At 62.7% G+C, this 11821-nt stretch overlaps 1 protein-coding gene across 1 annotated transcript; it reads right to left on the reverse strand.

The window, feature by feature from the left end:
- Positions 1-1893: 1893 nt before the first annotated feature.
- Positions 1894-2774, reverse strand: MRGPRG (MAS related GPR family member G). Its single transcript, XM_027045103.2, is given in 5 exon segments — positions 1894-2086; positions 2088-2266; positions 2268-2344; positions 2347-2485; positions 2487-2774. Coding segments are annotated over 5 exon segments (876 nt in total).
- Between the last annotated feature and the right edge of the window lie 9047 nt (positions 2775-11821).

Here is an 11821-nt window from a genome sequence, read left to right on the forward strand (position 1 = left end):
CGAGATCACGACCTGAGCTGAAGTTTGACGCTTGACCCACTGGGCCACCCAGGCGCCTCTCGTCTTTCCGGTTCCCATAGGGAGTGATGAGGGAGCATAAGGCGGGCCGAGGGGAAAATACAAGCTAGCACTCCCTCCCCCCACCAGGTGACATTCCTCGGGCCCTCCCCGGCGGCCCAAGGACAAAGGAAGGGAAAGAAATGGCTGGCTGATAGAGATCACAGTCGTGCAAGGCATAGTCTCCATCAGTTTACAAATATCTCAGTACATTACAAGAAAAAGGCAATCTCGCCAATAGTCGGATCCCCAGTAACCCACAGACTCAGGTTCCTGGAGCCCCAGCATCGCCCTCCCCTCCGTAGTGATGTGGGAACAAAGGCAGGCAGGAAGTTTCCTTATGACCTGCAGCCCATTGACACACTTGAGGCAAATCCAGAGTCTGACATTTCTGGAACCCTCCACGGTCCTACTGTTAATGCCTTCCTAGAGGGAAAAGAGCCTTCGCTGGACAACAGCCAGGCCTCGTGCATTTTAGGAGCCTCCGAGTCCCTCTGGAGGCCTCTCTTTTGACTTTACCTCCCCAACTTTGTTGTGTCTAAGGAGCCTCACACCCCAGTGCAGTCCTGCCCGCGGGCCCTGTCCTTGCGCGTTAGTAAAATCGCCTTTCTGCACCGAAGACATCTTCAAGAATTCTTTCCTGGCCGTCGGCTCCAGACCCCCGCATCACCACCCCAAAACCGAGCAACACAGAAATCTTCCGGTGAAAAAATTGCACACCTTTCTAAGACAAATCTCCCGCAGTTGTAAAATGCTTTGTTGCCACAGGCGCAGAATTAGCGTGTATGGAACGACCTCCTTTTGGTCCCGGTTGAAGTTTCTGGGGGTCTCCAGAAACACAGCTAAAGCGTTCGCACCCAACATGCCTCCCCTGGGTCCAAACACTTGGTGATTTATCTTTGCAGTATTTTCTGCAGGGCTTGAACGTTTTGACAATGACCACGGACTATCTTTTTTCTTTCTTTTTTTTTTTAATTGTTCAGAAAACACTCAAAGCGATTTGCACTTTGAAAGCTACAAAGCCTGGCTTCAGTTCCCTCCCTCCCCGCCCCTCCCTGTCTCTCCCTTGTCTTTCCCCCTTCCCTGCCCTCCCTCCCCCTCCCCCCTTCCTTCCCCTCTCTCCCCTCTCGCGGTCTCTCCTTGTCCTTCCCTGTCTCTCCCGGTCTGTCCCTGTCCCTCCCATTTTTTCAGGAGGAAAGCCCCAGGGCAAACCGGGCAGGGAAGGGTCTGCAGGGGGCGGGCAGGGCTGGGGCAACGGGTGGGGGATGAGCCAGAATCCCGGTGAGGATGGGGGCTGGGGGCCAGAACACCCTCCAGGCAGCCGGCGGTGGGGCCGGGAGGGCAGGCGGCCGAGCCGCGGCCACCCTCCCGCGTGGAGCCCGCCCGGGGCGCGTTTGTTGAGGGCGCAGCGCCATCTGGCGGCCGATGGGGAACCGCCCGGAGGACGGGACGGGGCGGGACGGGGCGGGACGGGGCGGGCGGTCGTCGGCGGGTGGGGGGCTGGGGTGAGGCCGGGTTCCACGACCTTCCCGCGGAGGAAGAAGCGACAGCACCGTCGTAGTGGCGGACAGCCCGGCACAGCCAGCGCCTGGGCTCCTGTCCCTCCAGCCCCCCTCCCGGGCCGTGCGGGGTGGGGGGCGCCCGTCCTCAGCGCTGCTGCAGGTGTGCGGTGGGGGCCCGAGCTGGAGGGGGGCGCTGCGGGTCCTTGTCCCTCCCTCCTGCCCCACCCCCCGGGGCTCTACAGGCCGCGCTGGGCAACAGGGGTCAGGACCATGGCCCTCACTCTGTCCTCAGCCCTTGGGTCCCCGACCGGGGAGCTGGGGTGTGGGGGGGTGGTCACCCGGGAAGGGTCTGGCCGGGGCTGGGGCGGCCCCTATAGTGAGGCCCTATATTGAGGCAGAGACTGGCCCCTGGCCCCTCCCCCCGTGCGGCCTCCTCCCCCAGGGACCTCTGCAGAACCACCCACAGCGGCTGGCGTTTGCCCGGCTGCTGGCCTGCGGTGAAGCAGATGAAGGGCTTGGCGTCGCGGGAGGGTGGCCAGCGGGCCAAACAGGGGCCGCAGGAGGTTGAGGAGGGGCCACAGGCTCCAGAAGACCAGCGGGAGGCCGCAAAAGAGGAGCAGGAACCCGGAGCCCGGAGCCATGCCCCACAGCTGGGGCCGCGGGCGCTGGGAACGGCAGTTCACCCAGAGGAAGGGCGCCGGGCTCCCCCGCGCAGGCCGCGCAGGCCAGGGACAGCAGCCACGCGACGCTGGCCGCGTGGTACCGCGCGCAGGTCAGGGGTCTGGTGCGGGCCGCAGCGGGCCGCAGGCGTTGGCGGGCCGCAGCATGGCCGGCGGGCTCAGGGCCGAGACGAGGCCGCAGACGAGGCCCGAGGTGCGTCTGGGCCGGCAGCCGGGGCAGCAGGTGGGGAAGACGCGGGACAGGCAGCTGCATCGGTGCCGAGGCCGCCAGCAGCCCCAGCCCCACGGAGAAGCCCGCGAGGGACAGGTTGTCCCGGGAGCCCAGGGCGGCCTGGACGGTGGAGAAGCCCAGCTGGCAGCAGAGGAACAGGCTGTCCGCGGCGGCCGGGCGGAGGACGTAGACGGAGAGGGGGCCCTTTCTGACGCGGAAGCCGAGGTGCCAGAGGACAGGCCCGCTCCCCACCAGCCCTCCGAGGCCGACGGCCAGAGTGAGGTCGAGAAGCACGCTGTTGGAGGTTCTCCAGAGCCCAAACATCAGGCCCTGGAAGGAGGCACAGACGTTGGTGCTGGCATCGCCCCGAGGGAGGCCAGGGGCACCGCCCCAGGAGGCAGGGGTCATCCCGGGAGGACAGCCCCAGCCCGGGGGGCCACCCCCCGGGCCCCCGGGGGATGCCCAGCCCTTCTGGCCTCAGCAGGAGACTCGGTAGTGAGATGTGCCTGGCACGGGGCACGGAGGTGATGGTGGCTGGTGGGGGCGGGGGCTGCCCTCCTCCCAGCTAGATGGCTCGGCTGAATGCGCGAAAGACGTGCGGGGCTCTTTGTGGTGGCAGAGGTCAGCAATGGGCGGGGCAGGTCTCTGCACGCACGGGGACACCCGTGTGGCCCACACATGGCGGGGCCGTCCTCCCTCCGTCAGGCACCCTGCGCCGGGCTTCCCACTGGGGGGGACCACACTCTTGCTAAGTCTGAGGGGTGTTGTCCATCGATGGCCCCGGGGACGCTGTCCTGCCTGCACCGGCTGAAGGGGAGGGGGAGGAAGACGCTGTTGTGGGGACGGCTGGGCGGGCGCAGGAGGGCAGGGGTCGAGCCCTGGGGCTCCTGCTGCAGGGTAGGCGGGGCCGAGTGCTTCTCTGAACCCTCAAAGCCGGGGTGGGGGCCTTGGTGACGGGCCCTGGGGAGAAGCCAACGTTTGCCGCCAGCTGCTTTCAGGGCAGCAGAGGCCAAGAGTCCTGTCCCAGCCCAGGCCCCCGTCCTGCTGGGGACGGTCTGGAGGAGAGGGAGAACGTGGCACAGGGAAGTCAACTGAGGCAGCCCAGGATCTCTAGAAGCCGCTCCCTTTCCTGCGCCCCTCCCCCAGACCCACAGTGGTCCTTGTTCTCAGCCCAGAGACGCGGCTGAGGGGCCACCAAGACGCTGGCTCCAGGTTAAGGGGGAGGGGGGCTGGGGGAGGAGAGAGACAGAGACAGATGGAGAGATGGAGACAGAGAGAGACACACACAGAGAGGTACACAGGGACACAGAGCCCACCTAATGCCCCGCGGACACGACACCGTTGCCGGGCTGGACCCCCGCTCCCCTCTCGGCACCCCTTCCTCCGCCGGCTCTGTGCCCCCCCACCGCCCAGCACCCAAGCATCCTTGCCAGCACCCTTCTCTGTGGTTGTCCTTGTCCCCTTGGGGATCTCGACTTTGTCCCCTTGAGCCTTGTCCCACATCCAGACACCCGGCGGCTCGTCCTCAGGGCCAGCGGACTGGGTTGGCCTTTGGTGTTGTGGGGTGACTGTGTCGATCCTCTCCTTTCTGGGCTGCCGTGTCCCCAAGGGACACCGAGGGGGCTGACCAGATTGCCGCTCGGGGAGGCCAGGCCGTGCCCGGAGGGCAGGGGCGCTGCCTGGAAGGAGCTGGGGAGGAGGGGCCTCGGTCCTGGCTCTCAGAGCGGGGACACCTGCCTGGGCACCCAAACGGGGACCCAGAGCGCCAGCTCTTAAATAAGAGAGGGTCTGCTTCCCCATCCCCGTGCCCCAGCGCCTGCCCTCCGACGTCCTCGGGAAGTGTCTCCTCACCTGGGCCCTAAATCCTCTCGTGTCCTCTGGGGCCCAGCTGCTGGCCGGACCGAGGGAGTCCCGGTCAGTTCCTTAGAAGCGGGAGGAGTGTCCTGCCCAGTCACAGGCACGAGCTCAGACAGAGATGTCCCCACTGTGGGCTGGCCCTCGCCTTCCTCCTCAGCCCATCCTGCGAGCGACTGTCCCCCCTCCCCCACACCGCCTGGTGCAGGGAGGGGAAGGAGCAGCAGACAGGGACCCCATGCCCAGCCTGGGCTGGGCCACACCTTCTGGGTGGTTCCACTGACGCTGTGCCTACTCCGGGAGTCCTTTGGTTTGTTGCAGAGACACCTGTGAGGCAGGAGCCATGGGCGTGTGCCCACCCTTCCTGTGTGGCCTTGAAAGAAGGAGCTAACACCCCCATGCCTCAGTTGCCCCCCTTCTTGGACTGACTGTTCACACACCTCTCAGGGCCTGGCTTGGGGCTGGATCCCATGATGGGCAGGTGTTGCTGTGGGTGGTCCGCAGAGGTCGGTCGGTCCCCCTTTCCCAAGGACCGCTCCCCGCTTCTCATCTACCCGCCAACCACAGTCCCTGGGGCCCTAGTCATCAGCAGATTCTCTGGGGCTAAAGTGCTTTTCCAAGTTTCGTCCTGCAGAGCTCCACAGCCTGGAACGTTCCTGACCAGGAATTTCCTTCTCCACGGCCCGTGGTCTATAATTGCTGGAGACTCCCAGAGCTCCTGGCTCTGTGTCAGAAATTATGTCGCGAAGATGCCGTGCATCCTAGTGTTTCTCAAAGGGCTTCAAGCTCATCTCCATGACACAGGTGACCTGCGGGGGAGCCAGTGTCCTACAGCCTGAGAGCCCCAGCTGGGCCACCGGCTCCCCAGCCCCCAGCCCCCAGCCCCCAGCATTTCTGCCCTTGGAAGAGAGGCACAGGGAAAGGAGGGGCCATGTGACCCCCGAGGCAGAGGCTGGAGGGTCACGGCCACAAGCCCAGGGATGCCTGGAGCCCCAGAAGCTGGAGGAGGCAGGAAGGACCCTCCCTGGAGCCTCAGAGGGAGCGCGGCCCCTCGACACCCTGATTCAGTCAGACCTGTGGCCTCCGGACCGTGAGACCAGAGTCCTTTGTGAGTGGCCATCTGTGGTCCTCTGTTGTGGCTGCCCCGGGACAGGGACAGGATGCTGCTGTGCGACACGTGCTGCCCACGGGGCATCTCACGTACTCCCACGGTCCGCCTACCCCACCGATGGCCACCCTGAGGCCCGGGAATCGCGGATAGCTCGGCGGAGGGGTGCGGACCTGGCGGGGTGGTGGGGAGGCCGGGCTGTCAGTGTCTGTGCGCACAGGGTGCTCGGTTCTGGAAGCCTTCGGGTTCCCAGACCCGCGGAGTCCGGCCGAAACCACAAACAACGAGTGCTGTTTGTTTAGACGCATCTTTCCTGAGCGTCTCCTGCGGTTGTCCAACCCCTGAGTGCGCCACTCCAGGGGCTCCGCTGGGTGAGTGGGGGGCATGACATCATCTGTGACGTCTGCAGGGGACAGGTTCACACGGCGCCAGCCCAGCCCAGCTCGGAGGCCGCAGGCAGGCTGGCGAGCCTCGCTGTCCCTCCGTTTCCAAGCCTGTAGGCGCGGGCGAGGCCTTAGTCACATGATGGGGACACGAGGTTGCCCAGGCCCCCCAGGGGCAGATGGCAAGATGGGGACGGAGCAGGGCGATGGGGGCATCCCAGCACCGCACCCACCGGCGGGTCTGCGGAAGGGCTCGGTAGTGAGGGTGCGTGCTAACGTGGGCCTGATTCTCCAGAATGGTGAGGCCCACACAACAGGGGACGACTGTCAGAGGAGGAGCGGGCCACTGGGAGCACAGCCAGAAGCACCTGGCTGGTCAGGAGGCAGAGGGAGGGGGATGTGGGGGCAAGGTCTTTACCTTGGCGCTAGCTGGACCAGTCAAGGCAGCGCAGGCCGGCTAAAGACGGGCAGCTGGAATGACTCAGGGGCTCCGGGGCAGAGGGGCTGTCCCTGCGGTCTGACACAGGGCAGGAGACGGTGGCCCTGGAGTGTGAGAGCCCAGTCTGGCGGTGGGGGGGGGGGGGGGTGCGGGCTCTGCATGGGCTGGTCTGCACTTGAAAAGTGCCAGCAGTGGTCAGTATCTCTCAGCATTGGCTAAGCCGGAGCGGTGGGGGCAGCGGGAAGGGGACAGTCCCTGCAGGTCAGCAAGGCCCCGGAAGCCAGAGCTTCAGAAACGCGTAAAACGCGGGGAGATGCAGAGGAGGAATAGTGGACCCGGGTCCGGCTCAGGCTCCCGGGGCGGGAGGGGGCAGCCCACTGGGCTGGGAACCCCCCAGGCCCGGAAACCAGACCCCTGGGCCGGCACTTGGCTGTGCTGGCTGCAGTGTGGACCCTGGTGTGGGCTCTCTGTCTCCCGAAGCCGCGGCTGTCCTCGGTGGTTTACGCGCTGTCCTGTGTGTTACGCGTTTGATCTGTGCCCAACACGAGGACTGGACGGGGTGGCTTTTCTACTTTTACTGTAGCTCTAGTGGCTGTAGGAAAAGTCGGAAAGAATTAGGCTTTTTCTCTAGAAATATCCCTTCACTACAAGAACCGGGCCCAGCCTGCCGTCTTGAGCCCACGGAGCGGGTGGGGGGCAGGACGGCTGCACAGGGGCCCCCGCGGCCCACGGAGCCCCGAGAACAAGCCCGGGCTGGCGTCCGTCCAGCAGCCCTCCCCCCCACAGGCCCCCACACCCTTCCTGGGAACCACTGGTTGCCAGCCCAGGGATGTGCCTGTTCGTGGGAGCACCACCCCGGCCAGAACAGCTCCAGAGGCTCCTGGGGCCCGGCCTCCTCGGGCCCTGAGCTGTCCCCCCTCGCGGCCTGTGTCAGGACACTGGCTGTGGTCTGGCTTTGCCTGAGGTTGGAGGAGATGGGGCCACGGGGCAGGGAGGTGACAAGGCTGCCCTCGCCTGGGGGAGCCTGGAAGCCCAGCCCCCTGCTTGGCCAGCAGCTCCGGCTGGAGGGGCAGCCCATCCCTTACCCAGAGCCTTCTGGAGTTCAAGGCCAAAGTCAACGTGGGCCCTGGACCCAGAGGTCAGTGCCCCAGGGCAGGGGGAGGTGTCAGAGTTAGCTGGGCCAGAAGGACTGGGAATTCAGCCCGCAGGCTGGGGAGGGGTGCAGGGAGGGAGGGCGAGGTCCCACCCCTTCCAGAGAGGCGCCTGAGCCTGTCCCACTGTTTGGTGCGGAGAGCTGGGTGGGACTGACCCGACCCTGGGGGGGTGGGGTGTCCCACAGGGGGGCCGGGGGCCCTGCACACCGCTTTTCTGCTTTTCTTTTTCTGGTACTTTCCTTCGTTATTTCGTGATTGTTTTGTTATTTCCTTTGTTGTCCTTTGTCGTTCTTTTTTCTCTTTCCATTGAGAATTTTAATTCTTTCGTTCATATTTTCACTGATACGAATATGAAAAAGTACAGATTTTCCTGTTTACACGGCTTTAAATGCATTTCATAGATTCTCACACAAAGTGCTTTCGTGATCATGTTTTGGACACTTGGAATTCTGGCTTTTGTTTTCCTTTTCGTTCAAGAGTTGTTTAATAGAGTGTAAAAACGTTCCTGAGAAGGACCCTTCCCTGTTTTTATTTTGTTCTTAATTTCTCGCCGTATTGCCTGGTGATCATGGTTCAAGCCATTTCGCTGCGATTTTATGGGATCAGCAGGCACATTCACAGGTTCTGGAAGGGGAACGAACATCTTTTTGTGGGGCCACCAGTCGACACATCGCTCATGGGCAGGAGTACAGTTTGCCCTGTTAACAACGGTTCCGAAACTGTGGAATCAATGGGGGGAGTTCACCCGCCTGGGAAGCATGGCATCCACAGGCCGCTCTCGGGGACACCTCCCGCCCTCGGTGTCGCACCCACAGGGTGAAGCCGCTCCCTCTGTTGGCCGCCAGAGGCCAGCTCTCGGGGCACCCCTGCCAGGGTCTGCCGTGTGCCCTCCACAATGTCTCTCTAGAACCAGCTGGGAAATGTGTCACCATGTGTCCCTATGTCACAAAGCATCCCAAACCTTAGACCCCACCCTCTCTTCTGGTCTGCGAGTTGGCCGGGCCAGCTGGACGGCTCCCAATCTCGCGATGGCAGACAGATGGTCCGCTGGGTTGGAGCCTGAAGGCTCCCGGGGCTGCGTGTCCAGGATGGTTTGCTCTCATGCTGGTGCGGACGGTCTGGGAGCCCAGCTGGAGCCGTTGGCGGGAGCTCCTACCTGCAGCGCCTGCGGCAGGGCCCCTCCCAGCCGAGTGACGGCTCCGGGACCTGGCGATGGTTCGAGAGACCCAGGGGAAGCCGCAACGCTTCTCGTGACTTCATCCTGGATGTCCCGAATGCCACTCCGTTGGGTTACGTTGGTCGGAAGGCCAGCCCAGAGTTCAGTGGGGGGATTAGACCCCAGACTTCCCGGCACAAATGGTCCCCCAGGGCCGCTAAGTACCAGGTGGGGACAATGGCTCCCTTATGCCCCATCACCGTGTCTTTACTGTGCTAGGGTCGCTGGAGATTCATCCCCCAGGACAGTGAGGGACACTGTCCTGAGTGGTTTGTAATGATGAATGCATGGTCTTAATCACTCCGTGAGCTAGGAATTTCTGTGACCCCACGTTGCAGATGGGTAAAGGGAGGCCCCAGAAAGTCAATTAGCCTGTCAAAGGTCAGGGGCGGGATCAGGAATGAAACTCTTTGTCCACTGAGCCAGTGCTCTCCTCAGCGTACCATCCGGGAATTGTGTGTGACCGCTGGTGCAGACTCCTCTGGCCACTCTTGGGGTATTTTCTCTTTCTCGAACTGCCTTGCTTTCTGCTAATGTCAAGTTTCAACTCTGCCCGCCTTGCAGTATTCCACTTGACAGAGGACTCACACCGTCCAGGTGCCGGAGGTGGGGAGCTGCAGGCACACGCACAGGGGCACGCAGACAGGTGCACACGCACGCACGGGAGCACACGCACAAGCGCCCACGTATGCATAGGTGCACACACAAGGTACACACACAGGTGCACGCTCAGCGCACACACACGCACAGGTGCACACGCTCGCACAGGCACGTGGAGCTCCAGGCCCCCTCGGGTTTGGGCGGAGGACCGAACGGCACAAACACGGGGTGAAGTTCGAGAGGCTGGGGAAAGGGCCACAGGACAGCAGTCGGCCGTCCGGTTCTCAATCCCCCGCGCCAGTGGTGTTCAGCTGGCCTGACCGACCACACACACGTGTAAGGCTCCTTGTCAGGGTCTACAGATGGTCGCTGTGGCCCCACACCCAGCACGTCAAGCTCGCAAGCTGCCATTCGGGGAGTCGTCTCTGGAGATGCGCTTAATTGAAACCAACGGAAAATAGCATGTTTTCCTGCCGGTTGGGGTTGGAATGGTTGACCCCGGCCTTCTGTGACCTTCTTAGGGGACTTGGGCTATTTGGATTAGTTACGCCAGTCCGTTCTCACAGGAATGAGTTTTAGCTTTGAGGAACTGTCGGTCTGGGCCTGTCGCAACGTTTTTGGGCAATTTGGATGTTTTCAACTTAAAAAAAATTTTTTAACTAATTTTTGTTTTTTTTGAGAGAGAGAGAGAGAGAGCAAGCCGGGGAGGGGCAGAGAGAGAGGGAGAGAGAATCCCAAGCAGGCTCCAGGCTGTGCAGAGCCCGACCACAGGGCTCTATCTCATGAACTGTGAGATGTGACCCAGGTTGAAACCAGGAGTTGGACATTTAACTGATCGAGCCCCCCGGACGCCCCTGGATGTTTTCAACATTGGCAAGAGGAGAGAGACACATGGAAAGAGAGTGGAAAGAACACAGGGCAGCCCGGGTATTGTGCAAAATCTGATCTTGAGAACCAGGTGACTCTCCTCTTGGAGCTGGGCATCACCGAAAGCACACGGAGCGATTTTCAGGAAATACCACCCAACACCGGGCCTGGCTGGCTCTTCCAGGGGGGCCCGCGTAATGACAAAGAGACGGTGGCCGAGGAGTTACAGATGGAGGGGTGCTGAGGGGCCGTGGCAACAAAAGACAACAGCTGCGAAGGGGACATTTGGGGACAATCGGAGAAATGCCACCTGGGTCAGAACCCCGCATCTGGGTCAGATTCCCTGAGTGTGGCAGTCCCGTGGCCATGGCTGGGGGACAGACTTGGGGGGCACGTGCTGCAGTGTTTAGATCTCTGTCAGGTGTCGGGGCGCCTGGGAGGCTCAGTCAGTTGAGCCATGGGCAGGAGTACATGATCTCACGGTCTGTGGGTTCAAGTCCCACGTTGGGCTCTGTGCTGACGGCTCAGAGCCTGGAGCTGGCGGCTTCCCCTTTTGTGGTCGCTGCGTCACAAGATGGAGGCTCTTGGCCTGATCGGATCCGACCGACAGCAAGAGGAAAGTCTTTCCCGGAAAGTCTGGTTCCTTTGCTCCATCCTCTTGGCGGATTAAGGGACAGACTCGAGGTGCGGTACTCCGTTTTGGTCTCATTCTACTCCTCGCCCACCGGACAAAGGGCGTACGCGGAGGCGCGGTGGCTTTAAACGCGTCGCCAAGCATTGGCGGTAGCTCTGCTACCCCGAGGTGGGGTATACGTGTCCCTCCCCCAAGCTAGGTGGCCTTGGCCGACGGAGCCCGACGCTCTGTGACTTCGGAGGCTGGTGCAGAGGGGCCAGGACGCCTCCTCCGTGTTCGCTGGGACACCTGCTGAGCCCCCAGGCGCGAAGTCCGACTCTCCTGAGGCTTCCACGCGGCGAGGAAGGCAGAGCCACGTGGAGGCGTGCTGGCCGACTGTCCCCGCCGAGCCGAGCCCAGCCACGGCGCCAGCCAGTGAGCGGAGAAGCTTTCAGGTGAGGCAGCCCCGAGCTGGGGGCGTCTCCGCTCGCTGGGCTCCCTCGTGTCGTGGTGGCTTCGGCGTGGGAGCCCCTGAGTCTTTCCGGCTGCAGCCGGCCCGGCGCTCAGTGAATCAGAGGCCACCCGTCCTTCCTGTGCTCCGTTCTCCTAAACAAGGGAATCCATCCATAACGAGATGGGTCGGTCGCTTGGGGCCATTTGAAGGAGCGTTTGTTATACGGGGACTGGAGACTGGCCTTAAGTGTCGTCCCCTCTCGCCTGTGACTGGACCCAGTCTGTTGCCTCCGTCGGGCAGTGGGGGTTCTGGGGGGGGTTCTGGGGTGTCTTCCAGGCATGAGTGACAGCGTTATTCACGTCCCCGTCCACATCTGGCTGTCACAAGAGACAGGAGTCCAGTGGGTACCTCATCGTGACCTGCAGATCTAGGACCCGTCGATCCTACGAGACCCGTGGTGGCAGCAGGAACAGAGAAGACCTCAGGGAGGCTGAGGGGCAGACCCTCACCTAAAGAAATGAGATGCGGTAGGTAGGACGGCCGGCCAGTGGGCCGAGGGGCGGCGCTCCGGCAAACGATGGCGGAGCTCTTGGTTATCCGTTTGGGAGAAGTGGCCTTGAGCGACACCTTACTGCACACGCGCTCCGTGGAGACCTGAAGGCAAAGGGCAGAACTTTAATGTT

The sequence above is a fragment of the Acinonyx jubatus genome, chromosome D1, assembly GCF_027475565.1.
Source record: "Acinonyx jubatus isolate Ajub_Pintada_27869175 chromosome D1, VMU_Ajub_asm_v1.0, whole genome shotgun sequence".
Classification (NCBI taxonomy): Eukaryota; Metazoa; Chordata; class Mammalia; order Carnivora; family Felidae; genus Acinonyx; species Acinonyx jubatus.